General features: G+C 42.9%; 1 protein-coding gene across 2 annotated transcripts in view; it reads right to left on the bottom strand.

Moving 5' to 3' along the window:
- Positions 1-27,238, bottom strand: part of ak7b (adenylate kinase 7b) — a 41,124-nt gene extending 13,886 nt beyond the window's left edge. Inside the window, exons 1-13 of one of the 2 annotated variants that reach the window (XM_055640172.1) lie at positions 27,069-27,238; positions 23,583-23,762; positions 20,693-20,801; positions 19,342-19,436; positions 17,856-17,966; positions 16,568-16,651; positions 15,414-15,502; positions 13,118-13,208; positions 10,671-10,745; positions 9,009-9,158; positions 5,985-6,113; positions 1,821-1,950; positions 207-335 (exon numbers count right to left, since the gene is read on the bottom strand). In XM_055640172.1, the coding sequence (XP_055496147.1) occupies positions 207-335; positions 1,821-1,950; positions 5,985-6,113; positions 9,009-9,158; positions 10,671-10,745; positions 13,118-13,208; positions 15,414-15,502; positions 16,568-16,651; positions 17,856-17,966; positions 19,342-19,436; positions 20,693-20,801; positions 23,583-23,762; positions 27,069-27,173 (1,477 nt within the window). In that variant the 5' untranslated portion in view covers positions 27,174-27,238. The remainder of the gene's footprint in view (positions 1-206; positions 336-1,820; positions 1,951-5,984; positions 6,114-9,008; positions 9,159-10,670; positions 10,746-13,117; positions 13,209-15,413; positions 15,503-16,567; positions 16,652-17,855; positions 17,967-19,341; positions 19,437-20,692; positions 20,802-23,582; positions 23,763-27,068) is intronic. The other variant, XM_055640173.1, reaches the window with a different exon arrangement.
- Positions 27,239-27,440: the final 202 nt, after the last annotated feature.

The raw sequence follows: 27,440 nt of genomic DNA, 5'->3' as shown, positions 1-27,440 counted from the left end.
ATTTAACCCAAGTTTATTTGATTGACCAAATTTAAATTTGCCTACAACTACTGTGAGAAATAAATTCTGAGCACAGGCTTTAAATTATAATAGATTAACATAACCACTTATAGTCCCGTTTCTCGAACGATTTTACAGTTATGAATCCTTACCCAACTCTAATCAGACCAAATGTCTTTTGGATGGGGCGGTTAGGCTGTACTTACCACCAAAGAGGTCCTTGGTTTGTAAATATGTCTTGGGAAATCCATCAAGAATAAAACCTTGGTTTTGACAAGGCATAGAAAGCAGCTTCTTCTTTATAAACTTGATGATGTACATGTCATCCAAGCGTCCTAGAAGGTCGATATCCAAATTGTCCATCAGTTAGAATGCAGAGGGAAGATTACTGATCTCTACACAAACATTTTAAGGCATCCTGGTTTCTGCAGGATGAGGGAAATTAAATATAAAGAAAGCCTTTATGCAATTGAGTCAGAGCTTACTCTAAAAATGGCAGTGGAGAAAATGGAGACCATTGTTGTTTAAGTACTACAATAACTTAAGGCGGGGGATAAATGTACAGACAAGCATTACACAGCCAAGCAAATATATGACCATATTGTTTATTCCATAAATTTGCTCTATTTATGTATTTAGTCCAAATCATGTCCAAAACAAACTCACTACAGAAAATTGGGCTTTGCTCATTTTGAGCAAAGACCCGTCAACTTAAAGTTGCTTGGAAAATTGAGGGGGAAGGATTAAGGAACTGGATCTTACAAGTGTTGGGTATTAAGGATGCCAATTGGGATGGAGGATGAGATCAGGGATTAGTGAAAGGGATAGGAAAGCAGTAGCTGGCAGGAAATGGGAGATTGGAGACTAATAAGGGAAAGAAGCCATCAACCAGGAAGGCTGGAGTGAGAAATCAATGTAAGGCTTTGAGAATGGATATTAGAATAAAGAAACAAGTGACCAAATGATAGAGCATTTGAAACTATGAAATGGAAGCAGTTCTGACACATTTGGCCCTCTTAAATGCTCTGCAATTCAGTTGTTTATCTTTTACTTCAGCGCCACTTTCCTGCACAAACTCTGTAGCCCCTGATTCTCCTATCTAAAAAATTGTTGGCCTGACTTGAAATTCTGAATGAACTTAAAGGATAGATGTTGAAAGAATGTTTTCCCTCAGGGGGAAATGCAGAAAAAAGTGGCATTGTTTCAGCATAAGGGCCACCCACAAGACTGAGATGAGTGTGAATCCCTTCTACCTCTGCCAAGTGTGATGCATCTTTCGAATCCTCTAACCCAGAGCAAGCTAGACATTGTGTCATTGAATGTAATCAATGCCAAGACTGACAGATTTTTGGACTATGGCAGAGTCAACACTATGGGAAACAGGCAAGTAAATGGAGTTGAAGCCATTATAAGATTAACCTAGAAGGTAGGCACAAGTTGGAGCATAAAGCAACAATGGTTTAATGATAGACACAAAATGCTGGAATAACTCAGCGGGACAGGCAGCATCCCTGGAGAGAAGGTATGGGTGACGTTTCGGGTCAAGTCCCTTCTTCAGACTGATCTGGTAACAGGGAGAACGTACAAACTCCATACAGACAGCACCCATTGTCAGGGATGGAACCCGGGTCTCTGGCGCTGTAAGGCAGCAACTCTACCGCTGTGCCACCTTGCCGCTCAAACATTGACTCAGAGTTCTACCAGTACTCTGCGTCCTTATTGGCCTTATGACTCCATGCGGCATTTAAAAAGGTTTTGAACTTGCATTTACCTTCTTGGTACAGTTATTCATACGTAATTGAAATTTAACTATCAATTACCATTAGACTGGGCCATATTTTCTCTGACTTGGTCGAGGAGTTCCTGGGGATCACCGTCTACTTCTCCTTCATCATCCTCTTCCTCAGCTTCTTCCACTTCCTCAGACTCAGGTAGTGTAGTCCGTAATTCCTACGATGACAAACATGCAGCTTGAGATAAAGCCGTAAAAACAAAACCATTTCACTTTTGAGAAAAACCCTCTGTTTGCTCGAGCTCCTGATGCTTTCCAGTGTCGGTTCTCAAAATACAGGCGATGTCCTGTCATGACTGCTGGCTCCCCAGTGGATTTGGAATTTCTCAGGAATCTCTGAAATGTACGCAGGGAAATCTGGTCCCAGATTTTGCCCCAAGTGTCATCAGGTACAGGATTTGTAAATCCATTTATTTTAATTAGGTTTGCAGGGTAGAAAGGAAAGGATATGATAGGTTAATTATTTCTGTTTGTGATGATTTTAATTGTGTATAATGAGTCAAAAGTCAAGACTCAAGAGTGTTTTATTGTCATACTAGACTAAGTGGGACCCGTTGGGTCCCAGTCACATGGGAGGCCACAACGCTCCCCATTCCCAACGCAATATTCCACCACTCAACTGATGGGTGTGGGGGAGGGGGTTGTGTGGGGATGGGGTATATGTGAGGGAGAGGCAGTTGTGTGGGGAGGAAGAGTGGGGGGGAGAGGGTGTGTGGGGGAGAGGGTGTGTGGGGGAGGGGGGTGTGTGGGGTAGGGATGTGTGTGGGGGAGGGGGGTGTGTGGGGAAGGGGGTTGTGTGGGGGGGGGATGTGGATGGGGCGGAGGGGGGGTGTGGGGTGAGGAGGAGGGGTGTGTGGGCGGGGGGAGGGGGGGTGTGGGGCGGGGGGGAGAGTGCTCGGAGAAAATACGGGGGTTGTGGGGGGTATCACGGGGGAGTGGGGCAGGAGCCAGCAAGGGGTACCAGCGGGGAAGGGGCTGGACTCACAGCGGTCGCTGGTCGCTGGACCGCTGGTTGCTAGTCGTTCTCTTCCGCCGAGATCAGATTCTCCGCTTTCTGTTTGGCAACATTTCCCGGGTCCCAGCAAAAATTGTGTCCGGTTGCAAACCTCCGCCGGCCATCCACCGCTCCAGTAAAGACATGATGGTGCACGAAGAGGTCGGACCGTGCCGCGGAGTGACAGGAGAAAAGACCAATCCACGTGGCGCTGAACGGCAGGAGAGGAGATCGATCTGCGCACGCGTGGCTTTTTAGATTTTTAAACCTTGCTAAAGTTTACATTAGACCACCGATCAGAACAAAACTTGGTGCAATTGCAGCGCAGCAGAACGGCGAGTAAACTGGCGAAAAATCGTAGCGCTATCATGTAACTTTTTGTGCAAATAGAATAGTTATGTATAGATGTCCTGGATGGGACAATGAAATTCTTTGTAAATTCTTACTCGCTGCAGCACAACAGAATATGTGAATATGTAAACATAGTACATAACAGGGGAAGAGGAAAAATAAGAAAAAGATCAATAAATAGCAAATATAGTGCAATAATAATCTAGTATTTTGCAGTTCAGAGCTCAGAGCTTATTCGTTGCTGTGGTTAATACCCTGATGGCTGTAGGGAAGAAGCTGTTCCTGAACTGAACGTTACAGTTTTCAGGCTCCTGTACCTTCTTCCTGATGGCAATGGTGAGATGAGTGTGTGGCCAGGATGGTGTTGGTTCTTGATGGTGTTGGCTGCCTTTTTGAGGCAGTGACAATGATAGATCCCTTCGACGGTGGGGAGGTCAGAGCCGGTGATGGACTGGGCAGTGGTCACAACTTTTTGTAGTATTTTTCATTCCTGGATATTCAAGTTGCCGAACCAGGCCACGATGCAACCAGTCACAATGTTCTCTACCTTACACCTGTAGAAGGTTAGGAGAATCCTCTTCGACATGCCGAATCTCCGTAATCTTCTCAGGATGTAGTCGCTGATTTACCTTCTTTATAATTGTGCTGGGTCCAGCAAAGATCTTCGGAAATATGCAAGCTCAGGAATTTGACGTTATTGACCCTCTCCACCATCGTCCCATTGATGTGAACAGGATTGTGGGTCCTCATTCTTTCCCTACCAAAGTCCACAATCAGTTCCTTGGTCTTACTGATGTCGAGAGCCAGGTTGTTGTGCTGGCACCATTGGTCAGTCGGTCGATTTCACTTCTATATTCTGATAATCTAATTATCTGTACATCTCTAAAAGAAGAAAAGTGATTCTAACATTTCCAGTTTTTATTTCAGTTTTCCAGCTTCTGCAGATAGATACAAAAAGCTGGAGTAACTCAGTGGGACAGGCAACATCTCTGGAAAGAAGGAATTGGTGACATTTCGGGTCGTGACCCTTCTTCAGCCCTATGGGCCAACTCATCCACGCTGACCAAGATATCCCATCTCAGGTAGTCCCATCTGTCACAAGCTCCCACGTGACAAAACCATATTCCTAATCAGCCTGTCTATCCAAATGCATATATATCTTATCCCTTAGAATCCTCTCTGATCATTTACCTATCACAGATGTTAGGCTCACTGGTCTATAGTTCACAGGCCTTTGCTTGCATCCCTTCTTAAATAGAGGCACAACATTAGCCACCCTCCAGTCATCCGTCCCCTCACCCGTGTCCAACAATGACTCGTGTATCTCCGTCTGGACTCCTGCAAATTCTGCATTGCTACATAGAAATATAGAAACACAGAAAATAGGTGCAGGAGGCCATTCGGCCCTTCGAGCCAGCACCGCCATTCATTGTGATCATGGCTGATCGGCCCCAATCCATAACCCGTGCCTGCCTTCTCCCCTTATCCCTTGATACTACCTGCAGTATCCTCGGATATATCTGATCTTCTTAAAGAAGAGCAAATGAGATACATCTGTTGTTCTGTCCACTACATACACCTCAGTCAACACCATTAAAGCAGTTTATATGGATATTACTACCTTTCTGCACATGGTGACTTGCTGACGTATTTAGTTTATTACCATAGTAGCTACGATTCAAGGATCCAAGATGGCGCCCAATCCAGGCGACTGTTTGTGTTTTATTCATAGATGTGGATCTGCAATCACGTATTACAATCGGTCCACTCTTTTCCGCACACTGTGGATGGCTCGTTTGCAATCATGTATTGTCTTTCCACTGACTGGTTAGCACGCAACAAAATCTTTTCACTGTACCTCGGTACACGTGACAATAAACTAAACTTTCGAAAGTTCTTCATTCGTTGAAAAGTGCTTTGGAATATCCTAATGAGATGTCAAGAGTTGCTAAATAAAAGCAAGCCAGAAGAAGATAGATAAATAGATCAGAAAATCAAAAATGCTGCAGAAGCTGGAATGTGTAAGAAGGAATTGCAGATGCAGGTTTAAACCAAAGATAGACACAAAAAGCTGGAGTATCTCAGCGAGGACAGGCAGCATCTCTGGAGAGAAGGAATGGGTGACGTTTACACCTGATTAAGAGGCGGAGACATAGCATGTAATCTGAAAGCCAACACTTCTGACACTACAGTACTGCAGTGGAATGTCAGACAAGGTTTTTGTGTTCACAACACTGGAGTGGGATTTGAACACAGAATCTTTGAATTCAAGAGGCATGAGTGCCACTAATGGAGCCACAACTGGCATGAATCAATAACGTTTCTGTCAAGGTCCATGACCAGAGGACCATAACAATAGTCCCACAGATGAAATGAATACACCGTTCAGAAATATTAGAAAAGCTCAGCCTTTATAAACTGAGGCAATTATTACATTAGATCACATGTGGCACATAAAATATTTAAGAGTATTTGAAATATTAAAGAGCATTTCAAAACAAAACAGGAGAACTGGAGCAGGGAAAAGCAGAGACCAGTGAAACGTAAATTAAAAATCTAGTTCAAGAATGAAATTCTTACTTAGCTCTGCAACAATCCACCAGGCAGGATAGAAGAAGATCATAACAAGACATCGGAGCAGAATTAGGCCATTTGGCCCATCAGCTCTGCTCCGCCATTAGATCATGGCTAATCTATTTTTCCTTTACAAGACCATTTTTCTGCCTTGGGATGTGGCTTCATTAGTACAGGGTGACCAGATCAGAGGGCTAGAGGCTATAGCTTGTACAGTTGAAGTATTCTTTCTTTGTCCCTGACTTCTACTATGCACGGTCAGTGTAGACTTACCAGATCTGCTATGGCCTCATTGATGACGTCTTTTATTTTGATGTGGTGCAGCTTGTAATGCTTGGCCAACTTCTCCGCCACTGAGGTTTTCCCCACTGCTGGTGGTCCAAAAATAGCGATTTTTAATGGCTGTGAAAAAAATTAAGTGATTTATTTGTCAGAATAATGAAACATTCTACGTGGAATAATTCAGCAAAACAGCATAAACCCTTTGGCCGTAAAACAAACATCAAACATAGATGCAGCTGGAAACAAGAAGGAGGCAGCTATGAGCCTTCAGCATGGAAAATGTGTGCGGAGCACCTCACCGGGAGAGACTGGAGTCTAGGTGGGTCCTGCAGCAGGGAAAGGCAGGAGCAGGGCCGGATTTAGATGAAGAGAGGCCCTAAGCTATTTCACTTGTGAGGCCCCCCCTCCCAATCCCCCACCCCCACGACTAGAGGACCATGACTACCCGACAGTGACAGTGTGACACTTTTAGATCCTACTGTATGTTGTCATTAAACAGTTGGTTTTAAAATACATATTGGATTCACCGTGGAGCGGGCGATGCCTTACCTGGATCGCCGTTTGAAGCTCTGGAGTGTTGAGCCTGTGGCAGGGATGGGGTTTGGTGCCGGAGGAAGGCAGGTGAGTGGACTGAGGCCGAGGCGATGTCTGGTGGAGGGGTGGTGGGTGGTCAGGGGGTAGGGGGGGTATGAGGACTGTAGTGTGGGTGGGGAAGAGCTGGGGTCACATGGTTTGAGGGGAATGGGGAAGACCCAGTGGAACAGCCACTGAGATTACCAGGGTTAGGGGGCCTAGCACTAGGACCTCGCACAGTCAAACCCAGGGGAGTGGGAATCTGCAGTGTGGAAACTTCAGGCCCGGTGCTGAGTCCAGGCTGTAGGAAAGTCGACGGTTGCGAGCTGCTGGAGGGCGGGTGGTCGGTGAGGCAGCGAGGTGAGTAGGCCCCTCTAGATCTCGAGGCCCTAAGCTTAAGCTTGTCTAGCTTATACGTAAATCCGGCCCTGGGCAGGAGGGTGCCATGCCTGGCATGGAGGGTCCTGATTCCTTGCTTGACTGATGCAGGCGTACTGGACTTTGTTGTATTTGTTCTTTCCTCTGGGGTTTGCGAACCCTGGGCAAGGCCGACATTTACTGTCCATTCCACTTGCCCTTGTGAATGTGGTGGCAACTCTTTTTGGTAATTCTACTGTGTTGACAGTGCAAAATCTCACTGTTACCTTACAGTAAAGCACCATTGATCCTATACGCTATTACAGTAAAGACTTCAGTGGTACGGACTAATAGTTTATCTACAGCCACCTTGCATGTTACGTGGAGGGTTACGTGCTTGAAAAACAGCGCGTATTTTAAATTAAACGTATACGCAGCGCCGTGGCGCAGCGATAGAGTTGCTGCCTTACATCTCCTGATATCCAGGTTCGGTCCTGACTAAGGGTGCTTGTCTGTACGGAGTTTGTACGGTCTCTCAACGTTTCTACATTGTGGGGTTTCTCCTGGAGCTCCAGTTTCCTCCAACATTGCAAAGACGGACAGGTTTGTAGGTTAATTAGATTGAGTAAAAATTGTAAATTGTCCTAGTGCGTAGGATAGTGCTGGCGTATGGGTTGATCGCTGGTCAGCGCGGAAGGTGGGCCGAGGGGCCTGTTTAAGCGCTATATCTCTAAAGTCTATATTTGAGTGCATTATTCTAAAAATATCAGTGCGTAAATCAAGATTTGGTATTAAAGGAACAAGCTCATTATTTGGAAAATGCATAAATCACACACAAGTAAAACGTGAGGTGCCTGTATCATATATTATACCATGCAATACAGGAACACATTATTAATTCATTTTTTAGATTTTTGACCCAATGTGTATGAAGGAATGGCAATACACTTCCAAGTCAGGGTGATGAGTCACCTGAGTTGGTGCTCAAATTTGAGATTTATCCAACTCGGGGCAAGAAATGCTAAATATGATCTTCTCAAACCTTCAATTCCACAACATCGAAACAGGGTAGGGCAGAAATATAAAATTAAATGTGGATTGAGTTACTCTGAGGATCAAGCCACATCTGCAACCTGCATACAGAGCTTTGCATGTCCCTACACTCGTCTAGCCCCACAAATAAAGCTCTTTGGGCAAGGTAATAAAGGAAATACACTGAGGTCCAGTATGAATTCAAAACACAGCAGATAAAAATGGGAGGGAGAATGACAGCACCACACAATGATCAATATGTGCATGAAAAGTCCAATAATCATCAATCTCATTGTTTGTAATTCCCAATGGTTCTGCATCTGGCTCACCAGGTGCTAGTTTCTATACTCCTTTTGACACAATGGGCCCTGGTTCATATGCTCCCTTTAACACACTAGGGCCCCAGTTCCCACACTCACTCTATTGCAATGGGGCTCTGGTTCCAATGCTCCTTCTAATTCCCTGGGACCCTGGTTACAACGCTCCCTTTAACGCACCAGCACCCTTAAAACACATCCAGTTCATTTTCTCACACTTCCTTGAAACTTATCTAGGGCCCTATTTTTCTGCACTTTAAAATAAGTGCATTGAAGCTTAATCCACTGATTGGAAAATGTATTATACCAGCATGTGTTATATATATAAAATAAGTGAATTTGTTTAGTTTATTATTGCTCCGTGTACTGAGGTACAGTGAAAAGCTTTTATTTGCATTCTATCGTCAGTGAACAGGCTATACATGAATACAACAAGCCGTCCACAGTGCATAGATAAAGGATAAAGGGTACAGTAATCAGTGCCAATTAATCGACAAGTGTTTGGAATGTAGGAGGAAAGCTGGGCACCTGGAGGAAACCCGCATGGTCACTGGGAGAGCGTGCAAACTGCACACTGACAGCACCCAAAGACAGGGTCGAACCTTGGATTCTGCCGCTGTGAGGCAGCTGCTCTACCAGCCGTGCCACTGTGTTCATTGTGTTTTCTCTTGGTTCACTATGTAAATTTATATTTCTACCAGAAATGATCATTCAATGAGATAACGAACAGCTTTACCATAAGTCCCCGAGACTGCTTGAATTCTTTGAAAAGGGTCTGGATGTTTTCCACAATGCCAGATTCAGCCACCCAGTGGATATTGAAGTTCTCCTTGATGAAGAAAGCCTCCATTGTCAAATTCACCAGCAGGTGATCGAAATCTGATTGCTGTTAAAACAGAGAGCAAGTTCAAACATTTTAACTTTCATATTTTGAACGGTAAGATTGAATCCAGTAAATAGTTTGTGGTTTGCCGAGAATTTGAAGCATTATTCACATTTGTTTGAGCATCAATCATATTTGTGGAGTCTCAGGTTAACAGTAACAATTCCAATGAAATAATTCACTCAATATAAATAACTGCGTTTTCCTTTCACATGCCAAAGGGATTTCTCCACTTTAGAGTTTACAGTATTCATTTCTTGGAATAACCATCATATTAATGTTCCTCCTCATTCCCTCCTCTCTCCTCACACACTGCATGTCCCTGTTCTAATACACTCACTCCGCTCTAGCTTATTTCTGATTCCTCCTAAACATTCCCTCCAGTTTGATTTCCTAGGTAGACAATATACAATAGACAACAGGCGCAGGAGTAGGCCATTCGGCCCTTCGAGCCAGCACCGCCATTCAATGTGATCATGGCTGATCATCCACAATCAGTACCCCGTTGCTGCCTTCTCCCCATATCCCCCGACTCCACTATCTTTAAGAGCCCTATCTAGCTCTCTCTTGAAAGTATCCACAGAACTGGCCTCCACCGCCCTCTGAGGCAGAGAATTCCACAGACTCACCACTCTCTGTGTGAAAAAGTGTTTCCTCGTCTCCGTTCTAAATGGCCTACCCCTTATTCTTAAACTGTGGCTGCTGGTTCTGGACTCCCCCAACATCGGGAACAATCTCCGTCTTTTCCCACTGGTCACTGTACACATGGGTACGTTTCAGTTCTGTATTGGTACATAACAATAAAATCATCTTCCACCCATCGGCAATGGTTAATTTTACACCATAAAGCAATGATGGTCACTGCACTGTGCATGTGCACAAGTATTGTGCTTAAACCCAGTTCAAGATGGCCACAGCTAGCTGGCTACCGTCAGCCAACATCCATCCTCAGCAAGTAGCTTGGAATATCCCTCTGCCTCCAACAGCAATAAGTGACAGGAGCATACACAGGAACTTGGAATGTATCCAGGAGCTGGAGTGGGGCTGTGTGTGCAGAGAAAATGTAGCAGTGACATCTATAATTGTCTACAAACAGCAGCAGACTGTCTTCCTGATGACTTGGAGTGTTTTTCTGGGACCTTTACGAACTACTACTACATTTACACTACTCGTATACAAGATCCCCGCCACCGACGGCCGTGGAGGCCAAGTCAATGGATATTTTTAAGACGGAGATTAATAGATTGTTGATGAGTAAATGTGTCAAGGGTTATGGGGAGAAGGCAGGAGAGTGGGGTTTAGAGGGAAAGATAGATCAGCCATGATTGAATGGCAGAGGAGACATGATGGGCCGAATGGACTAATTCTGCTCTTAGAACTTATGAAGTTATAATTTGTGAGCAATGAGCATTGCACTTTATGCTGTCTGCCACATTCCAGCATTTGCAGTTCCTTGTGTATCCAAAATAGAAATCCAAATGATGAAATGGTTAAAATCAGACAAGAAGAACTTACAGTTAACTCGTTATTCAGCAGGCCATCTTCTTTTGGAACGTGCAGGATCTTGCCTGGTCCAAGTTTACTGATTGCCTGCAAGGATAATCATAATATATTAACTGTGCTTCTTACAACAATAGTTCTGGATTCTAGATTAATGTGTTCTTTTGGGATACTCCAATTGCCTTGTGCTTGAAGACACTGTTTAAGATAGAATTATGTATTGTGGACCAGAGGATCAATTGAGTTTCTTACGCTGATATCGTAATCCAAAATAAGATAGAATATCTGTGCAACAAATTGTTTAAATGTCTCAAAGCATTTCACTGAATGAATCAGAGGATGAATACATATGGCATCAATAACATCCCACAGACAGAAATGAAGTGAATGACCGGAACAATACTCTACTCCATCTGCAATGGGTGGTTTACAGGAGGCATTTAGCATGCAGACCGGCTCAAAGCATGTGAACAAAACGCTCCCTCCATCTCAGATTGTATCAAGTTCAAAATTGAGCGGCCTGCCCTCTTTCCCAACCAATTTAAAGGCCTTTGTATCCATATAATGAACAATTTCTCAAGCATGTGAAATGCAATGTAAGGGAGTTTGATGTGGGGATCTCCACATCAGTACCCCGTTCCTGCCTTTCTCCTCATATCCCCTGACTCCACTATCTTAAGAGCCCTATCTAGCTCTCTCTTGAACACAGAACGGGCCTCCACCGCCCTCTGAGGCAGAGAATTCCACAGACTCACCACTCTCTGTGTGAAAAAGTGTTTCCTGTCTCCGTTCTAAATGGCCTACCCTTATTCTTAAACTGTGGCCCTGGTTTTCTGGACTCCCCAACATCGGGAACAATCTCCGTCTTTTCCCATATAAGGGAGTGAGTAAAAAACATAGCAGGGTGAGGGAGGGGGGAGATCAGAGAGTCACATGTGGGTCAGACCAGATAATGACATTCTTTCACTCCCAAACCACAACCGGTTGATCTTTGATAGGAATCCAACTGCTTTGTGATTACTTTTACTTATTTCAATGTCCTTTCTTTTAATCCTATGGCTTTTGGACATTATTAACCCCCTTAAGTCTAATGGTCAGGTTTATAGCAATACATTAACTATAAAACCACCCAAATCCCTCATAAGGAAATGTGCTTGGCTGGTGAATTTAGTCAAAGATCCCTGCCATACCCTATACACACTAGAGAAAACCCTTGGTGCAGGAAGGTGAACGTGACGTGTAAATGAATTCTACGAATTTCTTTGAAGATAAAAGTGATCGAGTTTAAGGCTGTCCGATTTTAATTTTCACCTCATTTTCTGCAGGTGCATGTGGATGAAGATGATAGAAACATAGAAACATAGAAATTAGGTGCAGGAGTAGGCCATTCGGCCCTTCGAGCCTGCACCGCAATTCAATATGATCATGGTTTTGGAACGTGATCATCCAACTCAGATCCCGTACCTGCCTTCTCTCCATACCCCCTGATCCCCTTAGCCACAAGGGCCACATCTAACTCCCTCTTAAATATAGCCAATGAACTGGCCTCAACTACCCTCTGTGGCAGAGAGTTCCAGAGATTCACCACTCTCTGTGTGAAAAAAGTTCTTCTCATCTCATCTCACTTTAAAGGATTTCCCCTTTATCCTTAAGCTGTGACCCCTTGTCCTGGATTTCCCTAACATCGGGAAACAATCTTCCTGCATCTAGCCTGTCCAAACACCCCTTAAGAATTTTGTAAGTTTCTATAAGATCCCCTCTCAATCTTCTAAATTCTAGAGAGTATAAACCAAGTCTATCCAGTCTTTCTTCATAAGACAGTCCTGACATCCCAGGAATCAGTCTGGTGAACCGTCTCTGCACTCCCTCTATGGCAATAATGTCCTTCCTCAGATTTGGAGACCAAAACTGTACGCAATACTCCAGGTGTGGTCTCACCAAGACCCTGTACAACTGCAGTAGAACCTCCCTGCTCCTATACTCAAATCCTTTTGCAATGAAAGCTAACATACCATTCGCTTTCTTTACTGCCTGCTGCACCTGCATGCCTACCTTCAATGATTGGTGTACCATGACACCCAGGTCTCGCTGCATCTCCCCCTTTCCCAATCGGCCACCATTTAGATAATAGTCTGCTTTCCCGTTTTTGCCACCAAAATGGATATGATGTTGGGACGGTTGTTTAAACACTACAGTACAGGTGTCAGAGGTTATGAGGAGAAGGCAGGGGAATGGGGTTAGGAGGGAGATCTGGATCAGCCACGATTGAATGGCAGAGTAGACTTGATGGGCCGCATGGCCTAATTCTACTCCTATTCCGTATGACCTTATGACTTACTACGCATCAAAATTAAGTTAAATATTCTTCGTTTTGATTTTATATCATATCAGAAGAGCACTGCGCACTGTCAGAAAAAAGAATCAGACTGAAACTTCTGCAGCAAGTATCTCTAAGCATTTACCTTGACAATCTCTTTCAATGTGTGCTTTGAATCATCCAATGCAAGAATGTAGTACGTTTTCGGTTTATGTTCCGTTATATTTTGTAACACGCTGCAAAATAAGGCCAAAAATATGTCACTCTTTTTAAATATTGCAACCCCCTAAATGGGCTGTTCCAAACTTTCTCTGTCACTGGAACAAATTGTCATAGTGTCATAGAGAGCCTTGGAGTCACACAGCAGAGAAATGGGCCCTTCGGCCCATCACATCCCTGCCGACCTTTTTGTCCATCCACACTAATCCTATTTGCCTGCAGGAGGATCAAATCCTATTATGCCTTGCCTTTGTAAATGTCTGCCCTTCACGCCCACTGTGTGTTGGAATTCGAGACAGCTCAAGAAATAAACATAGCTTGTTCAAAAGAATGTAATTTTTCTGCATTCGAAAATTGGACTAATTTGTCTGATACCAGCAGGAGGCACCACAGTTGGAAAGGTGTGGTATTCTCCGGCCTGCATTTCCATTGAGCTCATGTCTCCACTGAGACTGGGGGACCCACCCCAACAATACTTAGCCTACTTCAAAACATCATATTTCTAACCACATATTATTAAAACTAGCAGGGAACATTTCAAACCAACAAGTAAATCAATTAAATATCAGATCCTGGCTCTCTTTTCACCTCTTTGGACATGTACCAAGCTTTGAACAATTATGCACAACACAGGTAAAGGGCGTAAAAGGGAAATAAAATACTATTCTAAATAAATAAAGCTTTATATTTTGCAACCACAACTGAATGTCAGAACAACAGCGTTACACTGAATACAGTGATCTAATATATTATTTAATTATCAATGTAAAAAATAAGTTATCCATTTTTTTTTACCAAAGCTGCTTAACAGTATTCCAGAATGTTTTAATTGATTACGATGGAAAATATGATCTCGGTCCAGTTGGGGAATTGATTTGGCTTAAACATCTTACTTGTTATTGCTTTTCTGAATCACAAAGCAAATTCTCTTTGTTAATGACATCACTTTGGTATCGTGTTGTGGTAAAGTTATGTTAAAGGTTAATGTTTGTTTTAGAGTAAGTTTAAAAACAAAATTCAAGCACACTTTGTTCTTTGGTTTGGCCAATTGTTCATCCCTTATCGAAATAACAGTGTCGCTGAAACAATAGCAGACAAAGGAAGCTGAAGGACCTACATTTATGGAGGCAAGATGGGAGTCTGCTTCCGGGAAGATCATTAACGTGCTTTAAAACAAAATCAATAAATATGGTAATGATTGTATTTTTGCCCTAATAATGAAAGAAATATTCATCAATTGTATTCAATACATTGTTGAATCATTTAAACCAATAAGGCCCAAATTCAATACTGTTTTACATTAGTAACTGAGCCAGCAAGGCCCCCACCTGACCATTTTCCAGTAGGTATTGTAACTACAGGGAAGACCTCCAACTTCATCCTGTGCATGCCCAACTTGAAACTCAGTTCCATTCCATTTAAGCAATGGAATTGGACAGCCCAGTAATTACATTGGTGGGTAAAATTATACCTCTTTATTTTGTGGAGTTATCCGTGACTAATTTCATCGGCATTATTTTTGTCAGTAAGGACAAAGCAAGCATGACTGTGGCATTACTCTGACCAAAATTCATCATGGTGGTTGACAAAGAGTAACCACACATGGATGAAACACAGGAAGTTAACAGTGGCCTAGCAAGGAATCAGTTTGTTTCATGGAAAGTTTTTCACTCTATCTCAGTACACGTGGCAATAAACTAAACTGAAACTGAGAAAGAACACAATACAGTTAAATAAATGTACTCCATAATCAGCCTGAAGAAGGTATTCTTTAGATTCCCTCCACAGATGCTGCCTGGCCTGCTGAGTTGCTCCAGCAGTTTGTTTTGTTTCTCCTTATATCATTCTGGTTCCTAATTGAGTAAATCCAATGTGCATGACCTGGTGCAGTTAGACCAAATGGAAAATACAAGCAGGTTACAAAATAAGCCAGTCTAACCTCAACTGCTATCACACGAGGAATGCACTTCAAATGTTGAACAAGATTTTTAACAATGTCCTCATGATCTTAGACAGTCCTAAATAGAATCTAAAAAACCTCTCATAGTCAATAATGGTGCAAAACTTCATATAATTACAATGCAAGTAAAATGATTGCAGAATCTTATTAGCTTCTGTATTTGTAATAATTTAATAAATTGTGCTTCCTGATAAGCTAAGTGAAGACTATAACTGCTGATGACCTTTATTAGTGTTAGTTCCTCTTTTTATTTTCCACCTACCTAGCTAAGTCATTCACGTGAATGGTTGGAATTATATTTTTCCCATCTCCAAAGCAAGGTATTGTTGGATTCAGCCCAAGCCAGGCCTCCTGAACACAGAAAGAAAATCACATGAGGCTGGTTTTGCATATTCTGGTAGATTACATAAAGTGAAAGACAACGCGAGAACCACAGGATTGCATGAAGCACAAAGATACGTCATCGGTTCTAGCAAACCAAGGCAAAACTCATTTGTACAACAATCAACTACATAACCAGAGGTGTGGAACTACGTAGTATTTTTTGTCAAACGCCATTCCTAACCTCAGTAATTCAACACATGGTTGGTAAGTAGGGATGATCTGACTAAAACAATGAATAAGGGAAAACCAGAATTGATGAGGTTTATCTTGACAAATAACTCAAATGGGTATATGGAGAAAAGAAAGAAATTAAGATCTCTGGTGTAAATTTGCCTAACTTCAAACTACACTAGGTAATCCTGTGCTTCTTTTGTGAAATCAGGTGGTGCCAGTGACGGCTTAGGTCCATGAATCAACACACCATCAACCTGGGTGTACCACACTTGATCCCCTGCGAGTTAATTCCTTTGGTATAAGATCACTAAACCTTTGCTGCACTATTGGATATAAAAAGTGGTGGAAAAGAGGAACCACTAATCATCTCTCACAAAGCATCAGAATGGATAAGCAATAAACTAAGCAGAAAGAATCGCAACACATAAAGAGGTTTTTAGAGATACAGCACGAAAACAGGCCCCTGGACCTACCGAATCCGTGCTGACTAACGTTCCCCATACACCAGCACTATCCTACACTCTAGGGACAATTTACAATTTTTATCAAAGCCAATTAACCTACAAACCTGAGGGTCTTTGGAATTTGGGAAACTAGAGCATCCGGAGGAAACCCACGTTTTCACGGGGAGAACGTCCAAACTACGTACAGACAGCACCCGTAGTCCAGATCAAACACTTGTCTCTGGCGCTGTAAGGCAGTAACTCTACTACTCTGTCCTTGAATTCAGTTGGTCATTCAAACTACTAAGTTTCTTGCTCAAGTGATAGCATTGCGTAGATGTAAAAAAACGATACAGTGGACTGTGTTTACTCAAGACTGTCAGAACGAAAAGGACTAACATTGTATGTTCTTTACCTTGAAGAAGAAATGAAACACACTTTCATCCATTCCATACACGACTCCAATAGCAACAACATAGGTGGTAAACTTTTTCTTTTTCTAAAATAAAGGAGAGATGTAAAGTGTTTTCTAAATAAACAAAAAGATTTACCTACAGTATTAATAGAAATAAATCCTAACTAGGGCCATGGTTGTAGTCAACGGACCTGGAGCCAGTTTTTTTTTTTTTTTTTTTTTTTTTCAACTGGAGCCAGTTTGGGAAGCATTGGCTCAAGAGCATGAGATTGAATTTCACCATAGCAACAGGGGAATTTAAGCTATATACAAAATCTGGAATTTTAAAAATTGATTCTGGTCTTATTAAACAGCTTCCATTAAAATAAAAATATATCAATTTTACCAGTATCCTTCAGTGAAATAAATCTGCCCAGTCGGATCTATCTTTGTCTCAAGACTACCACTGTATTTGACTCTTAATCATAGTAGTTCAATACTACTAAACAACCATTTTACTTCCTTTTGTTCTTTAATGGGTTGACGTTTATATTCCGGATATTCGTTCCAAATTTATGAATTAAAACACACAGACCATCAATATATAGAAAATAAATAAGCAGCTCAAACATACAATTTTTAATTTGACCATAGACAGTAGGTGCAGGAATAGGCCATTCGGCCCTTCAAGCCAGCACCCCCATTCAATGTGACCATGGCTGATCATCCACAATCAGTACCCCGTTCCTGCCTTCTCCCCATATCCCCTGACTCTGCTATTTTTAAGAGCCCTATCTAGCTCTCTCTCAAAAGAATCCAGAGAACCGGCCTCCGCCGCCCTCCGAGTCAGAGAATTCCACAGACTCACAACTCTCTGTGTGAAAAGATGTTTCCTCATCTCCGTTCTAAATGGCTTACCCCTTATTCTTAAACTGTGGCTGCTGGTTCTGGACTCCCCCCATCATTGGGAACATGTTTCCTGCCTCTAGCGTGTCCAAACCCTTAATAATCTTATATGTTTCTTGGAACATAAAGACCTTGGAAATAGGTGCACCACCATCTGAAAACTCTCCCACCTCACATACACTTGTATTCGTGGCTCCTAGGTTCCCATTAAACGTCAGTGTTGATCTATCCCAAATACTCTTTCTGACAGCATAATCCACATTCCCCTTGGTACTTGGAGTAGAAATGTTGCCAGAATAATCTAGTGGATTGAATCTTTACTAATCGAATGTTAAGCCTTTGCAGCTGTAACCTGAAAAATTACTTTTCTAAAAATGTTTATTTATTTTGTGTGGTTACATACAGTTTTTCCATTTTTCACAACTAGTTTCTCTAGGCTGAGGTGATCCTTAAAGTTTGTATGGGACTTCCTTTTGCGATAATCATCCTCTGTGAATGCAGCATCTGAATCCTCCTGAAAAACAAAAATTGCCGTTGACCTTTTCCTCTATGTGTATACATTAATATAGCAGATTATATTATAAAATATACATGGTTTACCTTCTGGTAAATGCTTGCCTCACACTGGAAATGCATCATTTTTGATTTGAGTTTGTGTTCCAATATGGAATACAATACTGTATGGTTTACCTTTTACATAATAATGGATATCTAATGACTTTACATAATGGAAATTAAGAAGTGAAGATAATTTTGTGGCTTCTAAAGGTGCTACTTGTGCCACGCTTGGCTCCAGAGGCAACCTTCCGTTGGAGACACAAGAGACTGCAGATGGTGAAATCATGAGCAAACAACAAAGTGTCAGAGGATCTCAGCGGGTCAGACTACATCTTTGGAAGGATATGGACAGATTTTGAGAGTTGGAATCTTTCTTCAGGGCTGAAGTAGAGTCGCTGGTAGAAACAGGTGAGGGGAAGGGTTGGTGCAAGAACTGAGAAGTGGATGGTAGGTAAATGATTCAGGCGAGGTTGAGAAAGGTAGGGGTGGTAGCACAGGCTGGAGGATATAAGTGGGTAAAACAAACGGCTGAAGATGGTGGAATCTGATATGGCCAGGGAGGGGTGAAATATAGAAGCAGGGAGAGGGTTGTGGATGATTAGGAACTGGGGGAGGTGGAAGAGGAGGAATAGAATACAGGGAGGGGGTAGGGATGACTGATGACTAGGAGGAGAAAGAGGAAGAAAAGGAACTAGATGATGGGAGGGGGGAGGAGTGGAAAGAAAGGTGCGTGTGCATTCCTGGATTAAGGGCTTCCTTATTAATACCAGTTGCCAAGGATGTCATGATCGTATCTGCCTAGACCACCATCCCCGACAACACTTTCCAGTCAACCACAACACTGTGTGTTAAAAATTCTGTAACACACATCTCCTTTAACTTTGCCCCTCTCACCTTAAAGCCAATGCCCACTGGTCGACCTATCCAGAAGAAGGTTCTACCCTATCTAGGCCTCTCATAATTTAATATGTCTGTTTGTTTAACAATTAGCTTTTTTTTTTAATTGGCTGAGAAGTCACTGAATGAGGTCAAAATGAACTGATCTTCTTAATAGTGGACTAATAATTGCAACTGTTTATGGAGAAATAATTTGTACTTTAAACTCTAGATCCTGCAATTGCAGATGTGCTGTTCAGTCAATCTCCAGATCGACAATGTCTTCAGCATGTACAAGGCACAAACAATCCATTGTGTTTGGCTTCGCAACACAAGCTACGCCTAATGTGTTCTATAATTCTCCTGCAATAAACACTTGACATTGTAACATTGCCCAAATGAAATCTAAGATTTAATTAAATGGCAACAACCAAAATACAACAAATTTTCCTTACAGGATCAACAGGTTTAGTTTGGGCCCACGTCATTATTGTTGATAGCAGAATAAATATCTTTGGACTCTCAAAATTTTCTAAATCTGAATGAAGTGCTGCAGAGGGAAAAAGAAGAGAAAGTTTTTTAAAATCACTTAACATTATTTCATTGTTTACTTCTCCACTCCAGAATCCCTGTCAGAATGGCAGGCAGTGGCGAGTGGAGTGCCACAAGGCTCAGTGCTGGGGCTGCAACTATTTACAATGTATATTAATGATTTAGATGATGGGATTAAAAATAACACTAGCAAATTTGCAGATGGCACAAAGCTGGGTGGCAGTGTGAATTGCGAAGAGGATGCTAGGAGGTTGCAGTGTGACTTGGACAAGTTGAGTGAGTGGGCAGATGCATGGCAGATGCAGTATAATGTAGATAAATGTGAGGTTATCCACTTTGGCGACAAGAACAAGGAAGCAGATTACTATCTCAATGGTGTCAGATTAGGAAAAAGGAAAGTGCAACGAGACCCGAGTGTCCTTGTGCACCAGTCACTGAAAGTAAACATGCAGGTACAGCAGGCAGTGAAAAAAGCTAATGGCATGTTGGGTTTCATAATGAGAGGATTTGAGTATAGGAGTAAAGAGGTCCTTCTGCAGTTGTACAGGCCGAGGTGAGACCACATCTGGAGTGTTTTGTGCAGTTTTGGTCTCCTAATTTGAGGAACGACATCCTTGCTATTGAGGCAGGTTCACGAGGTTAATCGCCGGGATGGCGGGACTGCCATTTGAGGAAAGATTGGAAAGATTGTGTTTGTATTCACTGGAATTTAGAAGAATGAGGAGATCTTATAGATACGTATAAAATTATAAAAGGTCTGGACAAGCTAGATGCAGGGAAAATGTTCCCAATATGGGGGGGAGGGGGGGGGGGGGGGGGGGGGTGGATCCAGAACCAGGGGCCACAGTCTAAGATTAAAGGGGTGGCCATTTAAAACTGCGATGAGAAAAAACGTTTTCATCCAGAGTGTTGTGAATTTGTGAAATTATCTGCTACAGTAGAGGCCAATTCACTGGATGAATTTAAAAGAGAGTTAGATAGAAGGCAGGCATGGGTTACTGATTGTGGATGATCAGCCATGATCACAAAGAATGGCGGTGCAGGCTCAAAGGGCCAAATGGCATCCTCTTGCACCTATATCTCTATGTTTCTGTTTCTAAGACACGGAAATGTATAACATTTGTACAGAAATGTGTTTAAGAAAAAATCCACATTAGCTTATGACACTGGGATAAAACAAAAAGAAGCAAGTAACTCAATTTCTGTGAAGAAAGCAAAATTGAAAAGCAGATACATGATATGATAAATCAGAACCTGAAACAGCCCACGAGGCTTCTTCAATTTGCTCAGGTGCTTCTGTGATGTTGTAAATGATGATGTCACACTCCTGAAGGTATTCGAACAGTTGGTCATATGTATCGTACTGTAGAAAGATAAAAAGAACTAACTTTACCCAGTTTATTGGATCCAGTGAAATTATTTCTACTTTTGAACATAATTTCACCTTTAAAATTAGACTAGTCTCAAAGCATATTAGATGGTAAGTTTCAAATCCAAGTTATATTTTTTGTCGAAAAAAAAGGCCATCTTCTAGGGTGCAGGTACTTTGTATTATAATTCAGCACATCAGGCAGCATCTGTGGAGAGAATGGACCCTTCCATCCTGCTGCCTGATCTGTTGAGTTTCTTCAGTACTTTCTCCTGCCTTCTCTCGTAACCTTTGCCACATTTACTAATCAAGAAACTATCAATTTCTGCTTTACAAATACCCAATGTCCTGGCCTCCACAGGAGTCTGCGGCAATGAATTCCACCGACTCACCACTCTCTGGCTAAAGAAATTCCTCCCCATCTTCATTCTAAAGGTATGTCCTTTTATTCTGAGGCCGTGCCTTCTGGTTACAGACACTCCCATTACTGGAAACATCTTTTCTACGTCGCTCTATCTAGGTAACAGATTTACTGGATAGATATAAAGATAACTCAGAGAGGAGGACATAAAGTGTTGGAGATTGCAGATTGCAGCAACTACAGTTCCTTGTGTCTCCAGAGAGGAGGACACTGGAGATAACATACTGTAGAAATGTGCCCAAGACTGTGTTGAGAGATGAGGGCAAACTGAAGCTGGCAATGTTGCAGAAAGAAGGGAAGTCAGTCAAAACAACGTGTCTGTATGTTTTTAAAATGGAAGGGGAAATAATGAGTATTTATTACAAGAATCTTGCCAGCTAACATCTGAATGTTAAACAGCCATACCGTGATAGTTGAGATTACATTCAATCAATAGGTCTCTCTCAAATCCTGAGTAGCCTACAGCCAATTTTGGTGATTTGTATATTAACAGAAGTTGTTAACAACTTGTTAATGCCATGATATGGGCTGCGAAAGATTGTTTCTTTGCAAAGACAAAGTCAACTTTGCCTTCTTACCTAAAAATAAGGATATAACTGCTGTGGAAGTAGATCCAGGACCATTCATCAGAGTGTGGTTTGTGACATGGCATATCTGGCATATGAGAAGAGAATGAGTATGTTGGACCTTTACTTTTAGCGTTCAAAAAAATGAAAGATGCCTTCAGTGAAACATGTAAAATTCTGGCTGAGGAGTGTAGAACTAGCAGTCACGGTCTCAAAATGAAAGAGAGGACATTTGGGACTTGAACGAGGAAACATTTCTTCACTGTGAAGGTAGTGATTTAAAAATATATATTTTATCCTGGAGGGATGTGACTATAAATGCAACAATTTAATTCAAAGCTACGATAGATAGAGTTTTGAACGTTAGAGGTATCATAGGGTGCGGGCACATGGCAGGAATATGGTGGTTAAGGCATAATCTTGCCGAATGTCAGTGGATGTTGTTTACCTAGATTTTCAGAAAGCCTTTGATAAGGTGCCACACATGATGCTGCTAAAGAAGATGAGAACCCATGGTATCAAAGGGCAGATACTAGCATGGATAGCAGGTTGGCTGGATGGCAGAAGGCAAAGAGTGGTAATAAAGGGTTTTTTTTCCGATTGGCTGAAAGTGACTAATGGAATTCCACAGGGGTCGGTGCTGGGGCTGCTACTCTTCATTATATATTAATGATTTAGATGAGGGGATTGAAGGCTTTGTGGATGATATTAAAATAGGTGGAGGGGCAGGTAGTGTAGAGAAAGCAGGGAATCTGCAGAAGGACTTAAGACAGGTTGGAATAGTGGGCGGAGAAGTGGCAGATACAATATAAGGTAGCAAAGTGTGGAGTCATGCAGTTTGGTAGTAGGAATAAATGCGTAGACTACTTTCTAAATGGGGAGAGAATACAGAAATCGGAGGTGCAAAGGGACTTGGGAATGCTAGTACAGGATTCCCAAAAATTTAATTTGCAAGTCGAATCGGTAGTAAGCAAGGCTAATGCAATTTCAAGAGGGCGAGAATACAAAATCAGGGATGTAATGCTGAGGCCGCATTTGGAACATTGTGAGCAATTTTGGGCAGCATATCTGAGGAAGGATGTGCTGGCTCTGGAGAGGGTCCAGAGGAGGTTTACAAGAATGATCCCAGGAATTAGTAGGTTAACATATGATGAGCGTTTGATGGCACTGGACCTATATTCGCTGGGGTTTCGAAGGATGAGGGGGTTATCTCATTGAAACTTACCGAACAGTGAAAGGCTTGGATAGAGTGGATGTGGAGAGAATCTTTCCACTAGTGGGAGAGTCTAGGACCAGAGATCATAGCCTCAGAATGAAAGGACATACCTTTCGGAAGGAGGTGAGGAGGAATTTCTTAAGTCAGAGGGTGGTGAATCTGTGGAATACTTTGCCATAGAAGGTTGTGGAGGCCATTAATGGATATTTTTAAGGCAGAGATAGATAGATTCTTGATTAGTACGAGTGTCAGGGGTTATGTGGAGAAGGCAGGAGAATAGGGTTAAAAGGGAGAGATGGATCAGCCACGACTGAATGGCGGAGCAAACTTGTGGTCTAATTCTGCTCCTAACACTTGTGACCTTATGAATGGCAGATAAGCTCAATGGTCCCAGTGCCATATTGTTTTGCACCAGTCAATTAGTGACAGGGAAACCAATAGTGAACATACACATATTTTTTTCTTGTCAAACTCAAAATATTAAAGAAAAAGAGATATTATGATGATCGGTCTTGGCTCCGAATTATGTTCAGAAATACTTTTAGGTTCAGAAAATAAATTTAGGGACTTACAGTGAAGACTTCAAAAGCAAAATCAGGCTTCTTCTCTTCAGGATTTTTCAGAGTTCCCACCACTTGATACTTCCCCTTGACCACTGGAACACTTTTGGCAGACGTTGCCTCTTCCTCATTTTGTTCTTCATCCTCATGCTGATCCTCCAGGGACGATCCAACCACAGCGTTCGAGAAGTACTGGAAATAATCGGGTATCGGAATTTAACCGTCGGAGTTTCAAACCTAAACCTCCCAGGCAGAATTTTCACATTGTATTATCAATAGTTGATATCAATAGTTTGGATGCTAGGAATCTTTGAAGAATTCAGCCTGGTAGATGTTTCACGACAGAGGCGCACAATTAGAGAACCAGACCTACAGCGGGACATAACGGTGGAGCAGCGGTGGAAGATGCCTACAACTTTGCTTGGCCAGCAATGTCACCAGAACAACATGCCTTTATGGCCAGCTGCACTTTAAGCAACCTTTAAAATGGTGCCAAAACCTGGCGACTCTTTGTATATTGTCTCAGCGGACTGTTCCTGTACACTTTTAATTTATCTGAGATTGTGCTTATGTATAGTAATACTTTGCTGAACTGTATGAACAAAAATAATTTCACTGTAACTTAGTACATGCGATAATAAAGAACCATTGAACCATTACATTTCTGTATGCTGAACACAACAGTACATTTCATCACTGGCACCATGACGCTCGTTCAAAATTGTCAGCTTCAGAGAAAGACAAAACACCTGGTAACTATTTACCCCTACCGATGTTTAGCTGATCTCGTACCACCAATTGCCCATTTTCTGAAAAAACAGAAGTTTTACTCAGTATATTGAATTATATTGTGACCCAAACTATGAAGTTATATTCCCAAACTCTGTTCCTTCTACTCAGACACCTTAAAGCAGGTGTTGAGAATTTCATCTATTTATTTCCTGTTAAGGTCAGGTCAAGGTGAAAAACTGCCTCTGTTATATGAGTTGGACACAAAATGCTGGAGTAACTCAGCGGGACAGGCAGCATCTCCGGAGAGAAGGAATGGGTGACGTTTCGGGTCAAGACCTGTCTTTTGTTATCTGAGTACTAGTGTAGTTTAGTTTAGTTTAGAGGCATAGCATGGGAACAGGCCCTTTGACCGACCGGGTCATTGCCAACTATCTATCTTTCATACCAGTTCTATGTACCAACCATCTATCGTTCATACCAGTTCACTTGCATTATGTCAGCACATGCACCCTCTCTCAAACTAAACTCATTTACAAATTAACTCTCACGCCAGCTCTCTCACACTATGCCCATGCACACACCCCTTTGCACCATGTACAGACTCCCTCACACCACACCCATTTAAAACTCCCTCACCATGCCCATTTACACACACTCACACCACACCCATTTACACACTCACACATAATCTCTTAACATTGTTGTTTGCACGACTCACAAACTCTCAACTCCATCTTGTTCTCCCCCCCCCCCCCCCCCCCCCTCCTTGTCAGTTCCATCCAATCTATATTCGAGATACTTCAACTGCTCTTTAACACTTCAATATCTTTCAGTTCCTCGGCTCCCATTGCTTCATCTTTACCCATTTTCATCTTCATCCTGACCCTTTGCACCTCTATCCCCCACCAGGAAAGTCTCAGGCCCCTCCACTTCTTCCCAGAAAAGAGACCCAATCATTTCCGCTCTAATAACATTCTCTTCCGCCAGGCAGAACTTGTCCTCACCCTCAACATCTTTCTTTTGACTCCTCTCACTTTCTTCAAGTTAAAAGTGTAGCTGTGGGCACTCGCATGGGCTCCAGCTTTGCCTGCATTTTTGTTGGTTGCTTTGAACACTCCTTATTCCAAATGTACACTGGCACCATCACCCAACTCTTTCTCTGCCACAATGACGACTCCATTAGGGCTGCTTATTGCACCCATGCTGAACTCGTTGATTTCATTCACTTTTACCTCTAACTTCCACCCTGCCCTCAAATCCACATGGACCTTCTCTGTCACCTCTCTCCCCCTGGTCTTTGTCTCCATCTATCACTTAAAGTAGATGCAAAATGCAGGAGTAACTCACTGGTTCAAGCAGCATCTCTGGAGAAAAAGGAATAGGTGACATTTCAGGTCGAGACCCTTCTTCAGACTGAGTTGATAGGTAAGAAAACTTGAGGCATGAAAGGGTTCAGAACAAATCAGAGCCGGCACTGATGACCATAATGGTCCATTTCTTGTGTAGGAAGGAACTGCAGATGCTGGTTTACATCGAAGATGTACACAAAAGGCTGGAGTTACTCAGTTGCCTCCTGACCCACTGGGTTACTCTAGCTTTTTATGTCTAGTATCTGCAGTCCATTTTTTCCCAGGCTTTGTCCTGACCCTCCTCTCTTCCAGTTTTCACCCCCCACCCAACCCTCCCCCAATAGTCTGAAGACGGGTCCCGATCTGAAACACCGCTTCTCCGTGTTCTCCAGAGATGCTGCTTGACCCATTGAGTTACTCCAGCACATTGTTTTTCTTTTCTTGTTCAACAGCACCTGCATTTCCTAGTGTCCACACAAACTCTCACAAGCACATCTAAACTAAAATCTAAACTAAACAGAAGATTGAAACAAATTGCTAGAGTACTCAGTGAGTCAGGCCGCATCTTGGGAGAGAAGGAATAGGTGACGTTTCGGGTCGAGCTTTGGGGAGTAGAAGTGTCATTATCATCCTTTGAAGAAGTAAAGCTCACTGACAGTTACTCCCAAATTATAGTTTGAGGATTCAGGCTCTTTGGGCTCCTTTCTTCAGGCTTTCCCCTAACTCTCAGTCTGAAGAAGGTTCCGGACTCGAAACATCAATGCAGATGCTGGAAAATAAGGTAATTTTTCTCCAGAGATGCTACCAGTCCCGCTGAGTTACTCCAGCACTTTATGCCCTTTTCCCCTTGTCAACCGGCACCTGCAGTTCTCTGTGTCCACATAAACTCCCACACTCATCTCTAAATTAAGGTCTAAACTATTGTGCAGGAAGGAACTACAGATGCAGGTGCTGACGAAGGGTCTCGACCCGAAACATTACCCAGTCCTTTTTCTCCAGAGATGCTGCCTAACTTGCTGTGTTACTCCAGCACTTTGTGTCTTTTTTTCCCTTGTCACCCAGCACCTGCAGTTCCTGTGTCCACACAAACTCACATTCATCTCTAAACTAACCAGTAGACACAAAATGCTAAGGTCTAAACTATTGTGTAGGTAGGATGCTGCCTGTCCCGCTAAGTTACTCCAGCACTTTATGTCTTTTTTTCCTTGTCAACCGGCACCTGCAGTTCCTCGTGTCCACGCAAACGATGCTGTAAAGTTAAACTAAAGTGTAGGCAGGAACTGCAGATGCTGGTTTACACCGAAGATAGACGCAAAATGCTGGAGTAACTCAGCGGGATCAGGCAACATCTCTGGGGAGAAGGAACGGGTGACGTTTCAAGCCGAGACCCTGCTTCAAACTAAATAGACGCACTGACTTTGCCCACGTAGCGCGCCACGAACGAGTCGAGGTAGTTGATGAAGATGCGTTTGCTGCGGATTTTCTCGGGCTGGACCGAGCTCTCATCGCCATCGCCGGCCATCGCCGGCCTCTGGAGTCGCGGCCGTTGCTAGGGACAGCGCCGCCACCCGTTGCTAGGGACGGATCCCCACCACCCGTTGCTAGGGACGGATCCCCACCACCCGTTGCTAGGGACGGATCCCCACCACCCGTTGCTAGGGACGGATCCGGATCCCCACCACCCGTTGCTAGGGACGGATCCCCACCACCCGTTGCTAGGGACGGATCCCCACCACCCGTTGCTAGGGACGGATCCCCACCACCCGTTGCCTGGGACAGGTCCCCACCA

This window comes from Leucoraja erinacea, chromosome 9 (assembly GCF_028641065.1).
Source record: "Leucoraja erinacea ecotype New England chromosome 9, Leri_hhj_1, whole genome shotgun sequence".
NCBI classification, from domain to species: Eukaryota; Metazoa; Chordata; class Chondrichthyes; order Rajiformes; family Rajidae; genus Leucoraja; species Leucoraja erinaceus.
The sequence above is the reverse complement of the archived record's forward strand: the minus strand, read 5'-3'. Positions and strand labels throughout refer to the sequence as shown.